Raw genomic sequence first — 18,419 nt, forward strand, 5'->3', positions numbered from 1 at the left:
TGCTGCTTTGGATTCATTTACAAGAGGAAGCCTGTCTGGTTTCATCTTGGAGCATCTATTCATCTTGTTATTTAGCACTGGCTCAGAGACCCAAAGATGGAGGGTTTTGATAATTAAGTAATTTAAATGGAACACCAAAGAAACCTCAGCAGAGTTTAGTGTAATGTGTGATACAAGCAAAATGAGCTGGGCTAGGTTTTGACTATTTAATGAGCTTTCAGAAAGTAATTACTTGAAACTTGGGTCCATTCGACTAATATTTTTTCTTCTGTCATTTTCACAAGTGCTTTACTGAGAAATGCAAATATTATCAGAATGAATGTGGCCTTTGCCTTGGTTACACTCCAGCTTTCTTGGGGTAGGAGGTGCGGAATTTGAAGATACTGAAACTGTTCTCATTAAATGCACCAGTAATTGCATAAAACTCATTCTTAAATCAGAATGCATCAGGTGACATTTCTCACTTGAAGTTCAGGTCCACATTGAGGCTCAGGTTCGATTAACCATAAGCGATCTTGGGCACTGTTGTTGGGTCCTCCGATCATAAAGACCTCACTGGGAAATTATTGCCTGGGATGGAAAGCAAGAAATAAAAATGGAGACCCTCATTGCGCTTTCTTCCCTAATTCACGGGAGTCATTATTTCTGCGCGGTTCATGTGTCCTCCCCCGAAGTTCATTAAATTCAGCCTTTCTCTTCTCTTGAAGCTGATGACCAAACACCCGGGCAAACGTCTGGGTTGCGGACCCGAAGGTGAACGCGACATCAAGGAGCATGCGTTTTTCCGGTATATTGATTGGGAGAAACTTGAACGCAAAGAGATTCAGCCCCCGTATAAGCCAAAAGCTGTAAGTAAACTGTCCTGACTCTTGGATTCACATGCGTAACATACTCTTTCCTCTCCCGTTGTGTGCGCGCACGGTGTTCTGAGGGGGAGACCTCGATGTCTCTACTCGAATATGTCTGTAAGTTGAGGCACCCAGTCACTGGGTACAAAAATGGAGAGCTCCATTCACATACTCCGGCCTCTACGAAGGCGGGCAAGACCGTAGCTACTGAGATCCTGTGTTACCGACTCAATTACAGTTAACTGTCTTCGCTGGTAACTTTTTTGGAGATGGTTCTTCGGTGAGCAGAGTTCAAATCCAGGTTTGGACAGGGATGCGGAGTCTGATTTTGCCCTTGTTCTTTCCTTGGTTCGACCGTGTCACTTTCTCTTCATACTGACATTGAAAAGGTCATGTTGTTTACCCCTGCGGGATTTAAATGTAATCCTGAAACTTACAGTACGACTCGGTCGGTAAATCAGACAGCACCACCAGCCAGCTCCCACCCGTGGCGAAACAGAATGAAGCAAAAGCTGACATGCTCCTAGACCTCTTGGAGGCTCTGAATGCTAACACGGCTTTGAGGTAACATCTCTAGGACAAGAATAAAAGCCTCCCGTTTCCCACAGTCATGCACCCACGGGAGGGTTCTCCTTCCCCAAAGTCTTGGCTGGGAGTCCGTGTCAGCACCGGGGTGGGGGGGGGGGGGAGTTTGCTCTAAATTAATCCGAACTTTAATTCCCCAGACAGGCTATTTCTTGGTTAGATTAAGAAAAAGGGAGACCCCATTACTTTATGATGAGCTGTGAAGCTGGCTACCGAGGCTGAAATGTGCGCATAAACCTTGTCATCGAAACCCGACATTGTGAACTCCATGATGATAATGGTAGTTATTTTAATATCAGGAATTTCTTGGCCCCTTATTATGTGCCAGGCACCACATAAAGCATGCTGCCTGTGGCATCTGATGAGATCCTCACAATGAGCTATTGTGGAGGTGCTGTTCTTCCATGTACTGCAATAGGGTGGGTAGGCTCAGAGAGGTTAAGTGCTCTGTCCAGGGTCACTCAGCCAGGGTGTGATGAAGCAGGGATTCAGACCTCACACAGTCTGACTCCATCCAAGGCGGATCAGAATGCCCAGGGGGCAAAGGGCACATAGGCTGAAGAAAGTCCCCCAGGTGATTCTTACATCTCCCTGGTGCTGCACCTTCCCCGCCATCCCACACCATTAGCATCCCGCCTTCACAGCATCCCCGATGCGTCCTGCGTCTCTCTGGACGCTCCCTGGGGTTAGGAAGCCAGGTTATTTAGAGGCAGGCAGCTGCAGCCCTTCTAGTTCTTGCAAAATACACATTGGTGTCTAATCAGCTTCCCCAGAACTGCCATCCCTCTGGCCCATCTTGTCATTCAGAGCCTCTTTCTCTACAGTGCATCCTGTGGACATTTGCCAATTACACTCTGAATCCCGTGATTTCCAGGCCAAATACCACCCCCCACACACACACACACCCACACACACCTTCCACCTGCAAGCATGTCCCAAATGACATCACCTCCAAATGCCTAGTGTCTTCCAGGCCATCAGCTTCCATCTTAAAATACAGACACAGAATTGAGCACGATATTTCTAATAGTGTCTGACCCTCAAGTGAATACAGTGGGTCCCACCAACAATCTCTTGATCATTCTAGAGCTGGTGAACTTGGACGAGTCTGTTCGCCTCTTTGCTCCTCTGTTTCATCCTCTGTGCTGTAGCAACATTAATTGTTCCTGCATCAGAGGATCGTCATGATGCATGAAGCGTTTAGTGCAGGCCCAGCACGTAGTTGGCGCTCTGGGAGAGTAGATCATTATTTTTGTTAGCCATGTCACATGTTGATCAATGTCTTGGGTGGGGGGTCTTTGAGGGGTTGAACAGTGTGTTGAGTCTGCTGATGCTGTTCCTTAAGATGATGTCCATGTGTGTACTTGGGGTCAGAGAGGGACACTGCATGTGCTAAGCTCTATCATCACTTTTAATGAAGTATTATGGAAAAAGATCAAAATGGCAGCCTGGGAGACAAGAACGGGGTCTCTGTTTGGGAAACTGGGAACTCAGAGATGGGGCACAAAACTGACTTAGGTTTGTGGGGCTATTCATGAGGTCTCAAAATGTGTACCTCCCCCCTACTCCTCACTTGGCCAGAGGAGGGATGCAAATACCCCCCATCTCCAGCAGCGTTGAACCCAGTGCCATTCTAGGGAGGGTTCATTCTTTAGTTGTAGACCAGTGGTTTTCAAAGTGTGGTCCCCAGACCAGCAGTATCCCCTGGGAATTTGAGGACCCAAATGCTCAGGCCCCTCCTCAGAAACCCTGGGGGTGGGGCCCTCCAGGAAGACACTGATTCTCGCCTAGTCTGGGCAATGGGTGGTGGCTTCTGGGAACAGGTCACAGGCTCAGGTGCCTTAGAAGCCAGGCAGGTAATGTAAATAGGAGAGGAGGTGGCTGGGGACAGAGGCAGACTGGGGACCTGGGTTCTTATCTCCACCTGCACAGTTGTAGGACCCTGTTGACCACTACTGATTATTGTAATATTTTTTACATCATCCATAAGAACAGGTACCGATCCTGAGCATCTTCTACAAGCCAAGCACCGGGCTGGCCAGGTTTGTCCTGCAGGGAGGCAGGCTCTTCATTCCCCCATCCTCATCAGGATTTTTGTATGAGATCTCACTATCTTTTGATGTATCAGCAACAAATTTTTAAAAATTAAACACAATTCAGGCCAAATTAAACACATCCACAAGTCATATGTGGCCCATGGACTCAGTTTATAGTCTTTGGGGTAGTGATTACTCTAAGTCAGATTGACATTTAACCGGTTCCTGTTAGTACTGGTTATTTACCACTGAGTCCATTCCAACTGGGTAAATATTTTGGAACTTCTGGGCTAAGCAATAATGAATGTAAAAGATCTAGCCAGTGCCTGGCTCCTAGAATATACTCAGGAAAAAGTAGCTATTCTTCTCCTAGATAATATAAAAATATCACAGTAATTAGTAATGATCAAGAGGATCCTTCGACTGTTCTGCATTTGATAGGATTTCCAACCAGCCAACATCTTGAATTCCCTCTCCTGGGTTTAACCGTGACTTTCAAAGTACAGTGATTGGACTGGGCTATATTCTTCAAGATGTTCTGCCACCAGTAATGAGGGGAAGCAGGCACTGCCCTTGCTCCCTGAGACTGAATTAGAAATAATAATCATGGGGGCACCTGGGTGGCTCAGTCAGTTGAGTGTCTGCCTTCGGCTCAAGTCATGGTCCCAGGGTCCCAGGATCGAGTCCCACGTCGGGCTCCCTGCTCGGCGGGGAGTCTGCTTCTCCCTCTCCTCCCCCCTCATGCTCTCTCTCGCTGTCTCTGTTGCTATCTCTCTCTCTCTCAAAGAAATAAATAAATTCTTTAAAAAAAAAAAGAAATCATAATCATGGGTATACCACCCCCTCTTTTGATTCAACCTGCACGTATGCCTTTCTCATTGTAGACGCCAGCCTTAGAGTCCTCACCCCCACTCAGTGATTTCACATTTCCCCTTCCGCACACCTCCGTAAGGGCCCGTAGCAAGGGTGTGCAGAGTGCCGCGGGCCTGCGGGTTATTACAAGGCATGCGTGTATCTGTTGGCGTGCCTGATTCATGCGTGCTATTAAATAGAGTGCAGCGGGAGAAAAAACACAGGGCAGGAACAGAGGATTCAATTCACACACCAGCGAAGGGTGCAATTATTGGAGATTCATTAACATGAGCTCTTCAGTTGTTCGCAGTGCCGGCTTTTGTTATTGCACGAGCTGCTTGCAGAGCATTTTTCCCAACGACGGAGATCCACGAGCTTTGGTGCATTGTAATGTACCTGAGTAATATCTTCTACCTGTGCATCTGATGGCGTCCCTCTTGCTTAAAGCTTCCCTGGTGGCTCTCTGCTACCCCCAGCATAATGCCTACTGTTCCTGAGCATGTATGGCTTTTGGGGTCTTCCAGGGTCCAGCGTCTGCCCCCTCCCCAGCTTTGGCTCCTGCCCTCCAAGAGCAAGCATTTCTGAGCTGCTTGCAGTTCCTCGAACACGCAGGGCGTCCTCGTCCCTTCCCGGCTCTGTCCGTGCACAGCCATCCACCTGCGATGTCCATACTGTTCCCCGTACCACGCCCGCCTCCAGCCCCCATCCCTTGCGGTGCCTTGCTCCTTCCCGCTCGCCCAGACTCTTCCTGATTCCTGGGGATGGATCATCCGCTAGTATCCTATCAACAAACTCATCACACTTTACTGTAATTGCTTGTTTGGTGCAATGTCTGTCTTCCTGACTAGATTGAAAGGTTGTGACTATCTTTGTCAGTGTTGATCCCCAGTGCTTAGCAGAAGGCTTAGCACCTAGCAGGCACTTAATGATTTTTCCTGAATAAATGAATGAACCCACGAACGGCTATAAAATACGAGGCTGCGATGCTCTGTGCAGAGGAACGTATGGGATTCTTTAGGGATACGCACCAGAGCATGGGGTGTTTGTCTCCTGCATTAATATTCATATGCGCTGGAATGCTGCTGGACCAGGGACGATGCTCGGCATGGCTGGGACTAGAACACGGTCCGGGGGGTGCTGCCAGCCCATGGGCTGAATGGCAGATCCTGTTGTGGTTGCTGTGTGGGATGGTGAAGGGGTGTGTGAGCTTCAGTACAGAGCATGCTGGTGAATGTGGTTCAGTCCACACGGCAGGCTGTTGTGGGTCAGTATGCGGTGCTAGTTGGCGTGCTGGAAGGCGATGTCTGGGGCTGAGCGCGTGGTGGAGCAGTGGGTTGAGAGGCAGTGTGTTCTGGTTCTGTCCCCTCGGGGTGTTGCCAAGTGCTCCAGGTCATCTCAACAGCAAGTGCTTATTGAAGTTAGGGACCCTTCTAGGTGCTGGAGACACAGAAGTAAAAATAATATAATTTCCTGCTCTCTTGGAACTTATATTTTAGAGGGAGTGGGCAAGTAATAAACATAGAAATCGGCAAACATGTTAAAAATAGACAAGCATTGTGGAGGAAACCAAAGCAGAGTTGGGGATGGGGAGAGCGGGGTTGGGGAGAGGTTGATTTTAAACAGGGTGGTTGGAAAGCCTCGCTGACATTTCAGCAAAGATGGGAGGAAGGTGAGGGAGGGAGTGAGCTGTGTGTATATCTTGGGCGGGGGGAGGGAGAGTGGTTCGGGCAGTAGTAGCAGGTGCAAAGGCCCTGAATCAGGAGCTTGCCTGGCATGGTCAAGGAAGAGCATAGAATCCAAGTGCTGAGCTGAGTGGGTGAGGGAAAGGGGAAGAGGAGATGATATCGGTTAGGCCACAGTAGGCTCTTTGGCTTTTACTCTGGTTGAACTGGGCAGGCTTTGGAGGGCCCTAAGCAGAGAAGTGGATGATCCAACTTTGGGTTTTAAAAGCATCACTCTGACTGTTGTAGGTGCGAGGGTGAAATCAGGAGACTGGTTCGAGGCTCCTGCAGTAATCCAGGTGGGAGGCAGCGGGCACTTGGACGGGATGGAGCTGCTGAGGACCTCCACGTTGTGTTCATCTTGGCCTACCTAGCCCTCCCCAGTTCCTGGCAGGATGCTCAGTAATTACCCCAGGGGGCGTCAAGGAATGGATGAAGGAGAATCCCTTCAGACTGCCTGCATAATTTCTCCTCGAGTATAATGTGGGAGCCAGTTGTTGGTCGTGGTGAAAAGCACGATGGATGAATGAAATAGGCTGTCCCAGAAGCTTCTAGAGTTCAGAGGGCTGGCTTACGGGGCACAGAGCAGGGTGTGGCTATGCAGTTGTTCTTCCTCCTCTCAGTGTGAATTATAGGGGGGTGTGGGAGGTTCCTTGTGCTGAGGGTGATAGCCGGGACGTCCCCTTGGTCTGGGTGAGCAGCTCAGAATTTGGCTGTGCTCTAACAGGGGGCACGGAGGCCACAGCGTGGGTGAGTGTGTTTGCTTGCAGAATTTGTAGTATGTGGTGCACAGCAGAAGGTATGCGGGTATAGTATGTTTAAATCAAAATGTCTGATTGAGATTTGGATGGCATTCCTATCCTATTAGGATTGCCTTAGTGAAACCTGGCAGCGTCCCCAATGCCCAGTGCAAAGCTTGCCGTGGAAACTGGATAGGGGCACAAGCCTGGAGCTCCAGGCTCCGGCTGCCCCCAGGGGGCAGTCCTTGGATCAGCTTCCCCAGCTGTCAGCAGAGAGGCAGCAAATCGAGGAGTGAGAGAAAAGTAACTAGGTCACAAGGATGGCCTGCTTCGTTACCATCCACAGAGTCTTAACTACTAAGGGTGTAGGTACAGCGACCTGCCTGCCAGGGAACGTGGCTCTCTTTCTGTTCTATAGTAGGAGCAATCTGATGGACCCTTTCCCTCTGGCCAGGGCTGGAGGAGTACAGCTCGTTGGGAAGGGGACCCTAAGAAGAGCCCCTTTCCCTCCAGCCATTCATCCCAGGCAGCCATCCGGGACCATCCGGACGTGATCAACAAGGCTCACTCCCTCCTTCTGTTCCACCCCGGGCGCCGGGCCTCACGGACTCCAACCCCTCCCCTCCTGTACAATCTAGGCTGATGACCATAACGTTCTCTGGTTGCTTGTGCTCCCCGTCACTTGACATAAAGCCCCATCTGGTTTTGAGGCATCCACACATCTGCCGAGATTGGGGAGCTTGCAGGCTGAGAAAAGCAGAGCCCCCAGTCCCCATCCTGCACCACAACAGTCTCTCGTGTAGTAGCATTTTCCAAAACACCGCATAGGTGATCTGGTCACACATCATGGCCTGCATCCTCTGGGAGTCTAGATGCCGAACTGCTTCAGAAACTAAATCATGCTCACAGGACTGGGTTTCTTGGTAATTCTGTCATCTGAAAACCTTGTTTATGTAGCTGAGGTCAGAAGCTTCAAGTACTGCTTTAATGAGCTGCACTTCTGTTCATGTGACATTCTTCTCCAAACCTAATTGCCCTTTCCACCGTATGAGTAAGCGTCTCCGAGTATGTGTCTGAGTGTGTGTTTGATGTGCTGACATTTCTGAATCGAAGCCACAAAGTGTAACCTTTGTATGTTTGCGATTAAAACTCCAAATGCAAGGCTTAAGAAAGGGGGCAAACTTTTTACTTAATATGATTTATTTAAGAACAGAACTTGGCTCCCCTAGGAAGTACCAAGTGCTCAGGAGAACAATACCCTTTTTGAAAACTGGGATTTGACATCATTCTTCTGAAACCCGTACTCTTCAGGTATATTAGACACGATATTGAGTTCTTGTCTGTGCCAGGCAGTACCTCATTTAATTCTCAAAAACGACTGGATGAGGTAGGTGTCCATGTCACCACATTAGGAGCCTGGAAAGGTGGGGACATTTGCCCAAGGTCAGCCACTAGCAGATGGCAGAGCAGGGCCTTGAACCATGGACTCTGCACCTGCCTGAGATCCTCGGAAAGATTATTAGAAGCACTTGGGAGCCCCATTTCAGGTTTGAAATTGCACTCCTGGGCAAGAGCCATGATACCACCATCTAATGGTGTCTGTTACGTAATCGAGATTCGAGATTCTTAACAATTCAAATGATTTAAAATTTATTTTAAAATATTGCAACAAACAAGTAGCATATTCACACCTTTTACACTTCACTGGCAGGATTTTAAAAGATGCAAATCTCGGCTTGTTCCTTAAGGCTTTGATTTCGAGGCTGACAAAGACAGCAGATATTGAATAACCTCTGGAAGCGGGCTATGGGGCAGCATCCAAACAGAGCCCCTCCAGGTGGGCTCATTAAAGAGTAGACATCTCCTACTGCCCACTCGGTTCTGTTTGTTCTTTCGATTATCGAGGGAGTGAAGTTTGCACAGATCCTCATCAAAATATTAGGCTACATTCAGACCCTAACAAATAGCCAAGAGCTGTTTAGGACCCAGAGCCCGAAGTCTCTGTTTATCTCTCTTTCCATCCCTCCACCCTCTCCCGCCCCACAGAGAACCAGTTTAAACTGCGCATCAAACCAGGCCCCCTTCAGATGGTTGGAATTGGCAGATCCTGAGCCAAGTGAAGTTCCTAGATCACTTGCCAAGTGCATGACTTTGAGCTGTCCCTCGGCACAGTAGTCAACAGTGTGAATTGAAAGGGTAGATGAGAAGGTCACGTGCTAGGGGAGAGCACAAAACTATTAGGACATGTCTGGCAGTAACCACTGAAGAGAACAGAAGTCTAGAAGTGGGTATAGATACCATCATTCTGGAGAGGAGCAACCAGAGGCCCGAAGATTCGCTTCAGTGACTTACACAGGGAATATAACAGAACCAGGACAAGAAGATGGGCCCTCCATTTAATGGATGCAGGACTTTATTAATATGATTTACAACAGTAGCAATAAAATGGGTCAGGCATGTTCTATAAAATTATTCGATTTTACTAGCGAGCAGAACCCTCTGTCTACTTTATATATCTCATTTCACCCTCACAACAATCCCGTGAAATAGATTCTACTATTACCTCCTGTATAGGTAAGGAAATAGGCTCAGAGAGGTTAAGTAACTTGCCCATGGTCACACAGCTAGTAAGTCTGAGTTCCAATTTAATTTAAAGTCCTGTTTCTTCACCTCCAGAGCCCATATCCTTGGGTTTTAGTGTTTCCTCTCTCACCTCCCAGACTCAGCTGCACAGATGTGGGATTTGAACTGTTTTGGGTCCAATCCTGAGTCTGAACCCTTTCCTGGGGGATGGGCTCTGTTGGGTAAATGTAGATGAAGTCCAGCTTCTTGGATTCTGCTCAGATTGTAATTCTTATCACAATGCCCCAGAAAGCTACTGACCAAAGGGTTGAACTTGAGAAGATGAGCAAATGGATTCAGGGAGACTGGGTCAAGCAAGGAGAATGTGGGCTTAGAGTCAAACGCAGCCAAGATGCAAACACCAGGTTTGCTGTCCAGCAGCAAAGAACTTGACGCCTCTCAGCCTCCCCAAACCCAGGCTCCAGTCTCAGCCAGGTCCCCTAAACAAGTCCCCAAACCTCTTCTCTGAAGGTCCCCCTACTAAAGTGCCCATCCCCTTGGTCTCAGCTGATAATCCTATCTGCTAAGTCATGGGAGAAACCGAGGACCATGGGTGCCCACGATGGATGGCCCTCAACTTCCTGCACCCTCCCTGCACCTGCATCGTCATCTTGACCTAGACCTCCTTCCCTCTGTGTGTCAGCAAACAGGTGTCCCCATCCATTGAGGACTTCCCCTCCCCTTCTGCCCTGAACCCCCTTTCCCCACCCCTTTGCACATCTCTGTCCACTCTGTGCCTACAGCTTCTCTCAATATTAATCAAAGCTCCTATGATTAGGGGCGCCTGGGTGGCTCAGTCGGTTAACGGTCTGCCTTTAGCTTAGGTCCTGATCCCGGGGTCCTGGGATCGAGTCCCACATCAGGCTCCCTAGTCAGTGAGGAGTCTGCTTCTCCCTTTCTGTCCCCTGCCCCTGCTCTCGCTTTCTCTCTATCTCAAAAAAAAAAAAAAGCTATGATTACAGATCAGACTCAAAGATTCAAACTGACTTTTAAAGAACAACAAAAAAACTTCTCAGGTAGTCAGTTGTGACTACATCCAGGGTCTCACACAACATCAGAAGGAATCCATCTCCCTGTGTCCCCTGCAATAGCTTTCCTCTCTGTTGACTTCATTCTTCATTCTCAGAAAGCTTTCCTGGGCACATTGCTGCTCCAGAGTTCATCCCATAATCTTAGCAACTTCTGCCCCCTCCCCACCCAAAAAAGAGCTTCCTTTTCCTAAAATTCCCAGCAGCCCGGAACTCTGGCTCATTGGAAGATATGGGGTCACATGCCCATCACTAACGCAATTGCTATGCCAGGGGGTGGAGGGGGATAGAACGTGCTGATTGGCCAGGCCCCATCCCCACCTGACATCCAGAGGAGAAGGGGTGGGTCCTCTAAGAAAAATCAAGCTGCTATGCCCAGAAAAAGAGGGAATGCTTGCTGAGAACACAAGAGCGGCAGATGTCCACCCCAACGCTCCTGGTTCATCCTCCTTGGCACATAAACGTGTGAAGTCTTTCTCCTCTTAAAAATCCCTTCCCTCAAACCTGTGTCCACTTTCCACAATCTGCTCTTTCTTCAGTTTGCCTCACCCCCGCCTGGCCTCTGTCAACTCTGTGTTGACATTTCTCTCATGGAGTCGTCAATAACCTCAGGGTGACCTCCTCCTGTGGACTTGTCTTCTCTTTTTTGACCTCATCGTATTATTTGGTATTCTGATCGTCCTTCCTTTTATTTATTTTTATTTTTATTTTTTAAAGATTTTATTTATTTGACAGAGAGAGACACAGCGAGAGAGGGAACACAAGCAGGGGGAGTGGGAGAGGGAGAAGCAGGCTTCCTGCTGAGCAGGGAGCCCGATGCGGGGCTCGATCCCTGGACCCTGAGATCATGACCTGAGCCGAAGGCAGACGCTTAACGACTGAGCCACCCAGGCGCCCCTTATCATCCCTCCTTTAAAAAAAAAGAAAAAAACACAACTCCCCCCCACCCCGAAACAGTGAAATATGCAAGCAGTGTCGAAAACTACACAGTGAAACTAAGTCCCCTCCGCCCACCCTTGCCCCTCAGCTAGGCTCCTTGGTTCTCCTTCCCAGAGCCACTCAGGGCTGCCCAGTTCTGGCGTGACCGTCTAGACGGGCTGTGTGCAAGCATGGAAATACCCCACGTCACACAGAAGGATGCTGACCCGCTGCATTCGATTTCTGTGCCTTGCTTTACTCCCTTCCATCTGGAGGACTGTTTTCTATCAGTACCTCGAGATCTACTTCATTCTTTAATAGCTTCCTGGTTTCCTAGGTATATATCCGTAGGATAAATTCATAGCCTCCCCTCCACTCTTTTTACACCCCTCTTCTTTCTCATTTATATGGCACTGAGCTCGCTGATTGTCCAGAAATGCTAACTCTGTGAAAACCCCAATACCATGATGTCGAGACATGTGCATGACCCAGAAAGGGAAAGAATAGCATTTGTTTCTTATTTATTTACAAGTGCAGTTTTTTAAAAACAACCACAAAAGTTCTCCCCCCGACACCCCGCCACTGTAGGGTATGAAGAACAACTCAGAGGTGGTTATGTGAATCCGAATTAAAATGTCTTTACAAGGGGCTCCTGGGTGGCTCAGTGGGTTGAGCTTGGGACTCTTAATTTTGGCTGGGGTTGTGGGATCAAACCAGGCCCGGGGCTCCAGGCTCAGCAGGGAGTCTGCTGGAGATTCTCTCTCTCTCCCTCTGCCCCTCCCCTGCTCATTCTCTCTCTCTCTCTCTCCCCAAATAAATAATCTTTAAAACAACAACAAAAAATGTCTTTCTGAGGCAGTGAGGCTGGGGGGCGTGGGGGGTGGAAATGTATCCCTTTTGCCCCTAGGCGCACATCTGTCCCTCCCTTCTAACCGGTAGCCCCAGGTAGGGCCTGGTGTCACCTTGAGGCTCCCTCCCATATCCCAGCAGCCTTGACGGGGAAGATTTCAGTTTGTGTTTTAAATGACTGTACCTGTCAGGGCAATATCCCAGGAGGGCTTGGGGTGTGGCAGGGCCTGCAGGACCGGTCTGTAGCCAGAGGCCACAGCCATCAGACTAGCTCACTGGCCAGACCTGGCTCTGTCTGCATCCCCGAGGTGGCTACCACGTCACACGTATTCTGTGCATTTTATCCAGTCATCCTCACCACACACTACAAGGTAGGTTCATTTGACCTAACAAAAAGTTGGCTTAGGGAATTTAGCTCACCTGCTTAAAAGTTGTATAGCTGGGTATTGATGGTGCTGGGATAGGAACCGAGGTCAGTGTTTAAGTTCATGCCACATGATGGGATGTAATTCGTAAGGCACTGAGATGTAGTTAGAAAGCCTGTGGTCTTTGGAATCGAGCAGACCCTACTCTGAATCTCCGCTCCCCTCCTTTATCCTCCATGACCCTGACCAAGTTGTTAACTTTCCAAATTATCTGCTAGGTGGAGATAATCCTTTTCCTGCCTGTCTCACAAACCTGTGAGAATCAAAGTTATAAAAACATAAACAGTAACGGGGGTGATTGCTATTTGAGGACTAGTTTATTCGAAGCCAGCAACGCGGGTTTAGGATGAATGGTGAAGAACAGATAAGAAAAATATGACACTTTGTTCACACGGGTGTATTTCATCTCATTTCTTAAAAGCAGGCTAAAGAACAAAGGAATGATTCTATACTTTGTGTAAAGAGTGACAAACATCCCTCCATCTATTCATCCAGCCATCCAAGACACACACCAAAATGTTACATAATGAAGGTATCGAGGTAGTGAGATAACAGAGGGTTTGGTTGTTGATTTTCCTGGGTGCTTTTGAACGACTTGTTTGTTTCGGCAAGAAACATACAAGGCTGATGGAAGAATCGAGATCATTGTCAGATCTGGGATCAAATCATAGTCAGGTACTTAAGTTCGCTAAACCCATTCCTTGCTGTAGAGCAGAGATGTCATGGATTAAAGGAGATAATCCTCTCGAAGCACTTAACTCAGTATCTGGCTAATAATATGCACTTAATATACACTGTCATTCATCCATCCGACGATATTGAGTGCCCACTATGTGGCAGAGCCTGTCCTGAGTCCCAGGAAGGCCGTGGTGTGACTTCAGCGCTTGCGAGGCTTACAATCTAGATGGGACTCTAGTTCACCGACAGAGAAGCAAAGAAATAAACATGTCATCTCGATCGGGCTCTTTGGGTAGGTTACTTCCTGTGCACGCAGGGAGCAGGATGCTCTGAGGGAGAGTAACAGGAGGGGAGGATTACTTTGTCTTGAGGTGATCCCGGACAGCTTCTTCGAGAAGGTAGACCGAAATCTGGAGGAAAACAAGATTTGGCATCTTATTTTTAGATAAAACAACACAAAACATGAAACTTGCTACCCAGCCAAGCCCCCTCTCTTGCTGACTTCCTTCTCACTACACAGACACAGGAGATCAAGTGCCCCGATTGTAAAGAGTCTTCACCTAGTCACAGAAAAGGGAGCTTTCATCTTTCTTTTCTTTCTCCAGTGCACCTTGTCTGACTCTGCTCCAGAGAAACCTTGGCCCACAAACGACTTCTTAAAATGATCCAACGTGTGGACAGCTCTGTGCTCAGCTAACTGCTTCTCCCTGGGTGGGTCCCTCCTGTGTTGTCCTGCTGTGGAGGGCAGTCTGTCAGGCATGAAAAGGACCCGGAATGTCATTGAGTTTGCACATTTAAAAAAGAAGAAAAAGATTCTTTTTTTTTTTTTAAGATTGTATTTATTTGAGAGAGAGGAGAGAGAGCACTAGTTGGGGGGGGGGACTCAGAGGCAGAGATAGAAACAGCCTCCCCGCTGAGCAGGGAGCCCCATGCGTGTCTCGATCCCGGGATCTGAGCCAAAGGCAGATGCTTAACTGACTGAGCCACCCGGGTGCCCCAAGAAAAAGACTCTTTTGTCTTTTTACCCAGGCTGTGTGGCTCGGGTATATTTTCACCGTGACCTTCTAGTTTGGGTTCCCGAGGATGCCTTGCAGGAAGCTCCCCTGTGCCGTAAGCCTCCCACCCGTCAAGCCTGGTTAAGCAGTATGGGGTGGGCTCTTGTCCTCTTCTCCGGCATCTTGCTCTGTCCCTACCCTCTTTTCACCTCCTTGTCTTCCCTGGACAATATCCTTCCCTCCTCCGAAGAAACAATGTCTTTCTTTCTGGTTGCACTCAGCTTAGATGTCACCTCCTCCAGGAAGTCTTCCTGGCCCTTCTTAGGTTCCTCACTTCTGTGCTCCGTGGCCCCAGTGGTCCCGTGGTACCATGCAGTGGCCTGTGTGTGCATCTGTCTCCTCTGCTAAACCGCAAGCTCCATGATGACCAGGACAGGGACCCTCTTGTGTGTCATCGTATTTCCAGTGCCCAACACACCGCCGGACAGAAGCAGCACCTCAGCACCCAAATAGCAGTAGCTCCCTCATTTAAAGTAGCTTTTGGAGGGTTTCTTCTTATTAAAAAAAATCTGATTGTTATTTAGACTTTCAAAAACACAATCAAGCAGAAAAGATAAAGGAGAAAATGAAATTGAATCTGTAATGCATCCAGTCTTTATAAGCATATGTGGGATCTGCAGTACCTGCGAGCATACACATTTGTGTATATAATTTATAGCACGGGAACACATTGTACACAGTAATTATATGTAACTATGTCACTTAATATTCAAAGGCTCCTTTTCATTTTTAAAAGTGTTTTGCATGGTAATACATCAGATAGATGTATCATTATTTAACTTTTTTCCCTATTGGTGGATAGTTGATGTCAACTTTTTCCCCCCTCTCGAACAGTTTTTTGATGAACATCTGTATCTTGGTGGGATAAACCCAGGAGTATAGAGGAGGGGCCCAGGGAAAGGACCCTGGAGGAAGTGACATCTGTCTGGAGACAAAAAAGGATTTGTAAGAAATGCCCTGGTTGGGGGGGCGGGACAGGGTGGGAGGCAGGTGTTCCTGGTGGAGGAGGCAGCTCATTGCAAAGGCTGGGAGGTGACAGAGTTCATAAGCATCCTGGAACACCCGGGGACCAAGTACAGCTGGAGGGTGTTGGGGGGTGGGGGAGTGGGCAGTGAGGGGCTAGTGACCAGGTGACCAGGGCCAAGTCCGAAAGGGCCCTGTAAGCCATGCTAAGGAGCGTGGGCCCCGGGCAACGGGGAGCGTTGCAAAGAAATGACATATCCAGGTTGGCGTCTGAAAGATCCCTGTGGCGGCTATGACTAAGCCAGCTCCATTCGACAGCTAGACTCGGAGCTGTTATTAACACAATGAAACAGAAATTAGAAAGAAGAGAAGAAGGGGGAGAAAAAAAAAAAGAGAGCTCACATGTAACAGCTCACAGATAAACTTTTCAAACTGTCTAGGTTCTCAGATTCAGAGGCGCAATTGAACAAGTCAAAATCCTCACTCCCCTCTCCCCACCCTGGGAAGAGGTGCCGTGTAGTTTCAATAACCGAGTGGGTGTGGGTCCCTGTCGCTGTTGCGGGGGCTCTGGTGGTGGGCTCTGATGACAAGGGGGGTGGGGTTTCTTTCAGGAGCTCACTGACGCTCGGTCCCCACCCAGGGCCACCAGAGAAACAGGTGTGGTCCACGCTGTGTGTGTCACTTAGTCCCAGCCGCAGAGCTGTCCCGTTCTCCAAGGACACAGCAGGCGCAGAGCGGAGCTGATCCGGGCTGTGCCTCCCAAGGGCTGACGTCTCCATTTAGGGAGTGCTCCTGAAACTAATGGGCAGTGACAGCTCCATTTGAAAAACACAGAAACACTTAGGGAGGCTGTGATCTGCCAGCCCTGTAAGCTGCTTATTAGCAGGAAAATCACGCTCCCGCTGCATTGTGCCCCCTTGGTTAACCCCTGCTTTTGTATCTCCTCCCTGCTATCTCACTTAAAGATTTCATTGTTCTCTGAGGCGCTTGGGGGGGGGGGGGAAGAAGAGGGGGAAAGGCTCAGCCAGGAGCTGTTTCTCTGTCTCCTATCACAGCCTATGGGGAGGCCCCCGCCAAGCTGCAGCCTTCTGGTGTGCACGGGAAATTGATGGTTTTTAAAGAAAAATGGCCCCTGAAGACTCCAGGTCTCCACTCCCCTGCTTCCCACACTGGCTGGTCAGGATCCCAGCACCCAGGCCAAAGAGGAACACGCACAGGTGTGCCTTACACCATGCTGGCTCACTCCCAACCACCAGTCCCTGGCTCCAGCCCCTCTGGGTTGTGTCCACCGCCACCCCTCTGCCCCTTGGCCCTGTCCCCCATCACTCTCCTCCAGATGATGACAGCTAGCTTCTCCCTTCCCCGGCGCCTCTGCCATCAGTCTAGCTGCCAGCCGTCTTCAGTCCCCACACCCTCGACATCCCCACTGGGCATTCAGACCCATCAAACAGGAAAGCAAGTGCCCGATGGCCCCCTGAAGGTGCTCTACCCCGAGCGTCCCCCACTCGCCCCAGAGCACAGGCACCCAGTTGAGGGGTCACCGACAGGCCCTCTCTTCCTGGAATACTCCACTTCTGACCCATCAGCACATCTTGCCACCTCTCCCATCAGTCCAGATGCACCTTTCCATCTCCCCCAAGGGCACCTTCCTCTGAGCCACCATCCTCTCTCATCTCCCGGTTGACACCCCTGCACCTCGCCCTTCCATCAGCTTTGTACAAGAAACCCGAGTCAGAGCATGCTGGGTGCGCAGAACCCTCCAGTGACTTCTCACCAGGCAGAGATGGAAACCCTCTGTTCTCCCTTGGCCAGCAAGGCCCCCTCTGTCACCCCTCTGCCTCTTGATCACCGCTCTGGCTACACTGGCCTCACCACTCTTGGCGGATTCGGTCAAGCGAGCGTGCCCGTCTCTGGGCCTTTGCAAATGCACTTCCCTCTGCCTAGAATGCTTTTCCTCCAGACATTAAGATGCTCCAAGCTCATCTCCTCAGAGCTGACCACTTTATCGAAAATGGCATTCTCTTCGCTCTGTATCCCTGGCCTGACTTTATTTTTCTTAATACCACTTGCCTCCCCCATCTGGCATTAAGACAACTCTGCATGTTCACAGTTCCACTTCTATTTATGTGTTTGTAGCCTTTCTTCCCCAGTAGAATGCAAGTTCCACGAGGCATAGATTTTGTATAACTTACCTTTAGCACGGGGCCTGGCACATAGTAGGTACTCAAAAAATATTTCCCGAATGAAAAAAAAGATGCATAAGCAATGAAAGAACTTGGACTATAATCCCGACTACACTGTGTTGAGGGTCCATCCTTCTGTGGTCAAAAGTTTTCCCCCACCGGCCAGCAGAGCAGACCCCAAGTCTTGATTGTAGGGCAGGCAGGCGGGGGCGAGGGGTCACTTCTCGTTTTCTGAGACCTGAAGCAAAGATATCAACATGGCTGAAGAGAATTTTCCCAAACAGGAACAGAGTAGGAGTTCTGAGGCCCTCTGGGAGCTGAGTCCCAAGCACGCGCACAAACTCATACACACAAACACACACACACACACACCCATACTTCTGCTTCCCTTGACCATGGGGCTTGAAGGAGCAAAGGGGGAGTGTGCACTCCTTGACTTTCTCAACTCACCTTCCCTCTGCCCGTGACTCAGGCTCAGAGGCAGCTCTTCATCTTCTCATCTTCTTATCTGTGGCCCATTTTCCACGACTTTCCGCTTGACCCCTCGGAGATATTTCAGCTCCAGCAGCCCCGTCTCCCTGGATTCTCGCAGTCCCCAGCCTGTCTGACAGTGCTCCCTCCTGGGTCTCCTCTTCCCGCTCTCGGTTTTAGGGGCAAGTTTTTCACTGGCAAATGGAAATCAGATCCTCACCTCCCAGGGTGGTTATGTGAAGCAAAAAGGTAATGTATGCGCAACCCTGAGCAAATGCCAGTTGCCTGGAAACTGCGCGGTAGTTTTTATTACTGTTATTATTATCTTTCTTCCACTTCTCATGTTCTGTCCTTTCAATGTTTTGGGTTTTTTTCCCCAGGACCTCTCTCCTGAGCTCCCAAATCTCCTTCTCACCCCCTCAGGTCATCTCCTGAGCCTCCCCGG

General features: G+C 49.3%; 1 protein-coding gene across 2 annotated transcripts in view; it reads left to right on the forward strand.

Annotated features, from left to right (window-relative positions):
* PRKCB (protein kinase C beta) overlaps positions 1–18,419 on the forward strand; it is a 326,799-nt gene that overhangs the window by 300,254 nt on the left and 8,126 nt on the right. For both annotated transcript variants that reach the window (XM_045875171.3, XM_045875170.3), the window contains exon 16: positions 708–848. In XM_045875171.3, coding sequence (XP_045731127.1) covers positions 708–848 — 141 coding nt within the window. The remainder of the gene's footprint in view (positions 1–707; positions 849–18,419) is intronic.

This window comes from Mirounga angustirostris, unplaced genomic scaffold, assembly GCF_029215605.1.
Source record: "Mirounga angustirostris isolate CCGP_5_RB_7025 unplaced genomic scaffold, mMirAng1.0.hap1 SCAF_5, whole genome shotgun sequence".
In the NCBI taxonomy this organism is placed as follows: domain Eukaryota; kingdom Metazoa; phylum Chordata; class Mammalia; order Carnivora; family Phocidae; genus Mirounga; species Mirounga angustirostris.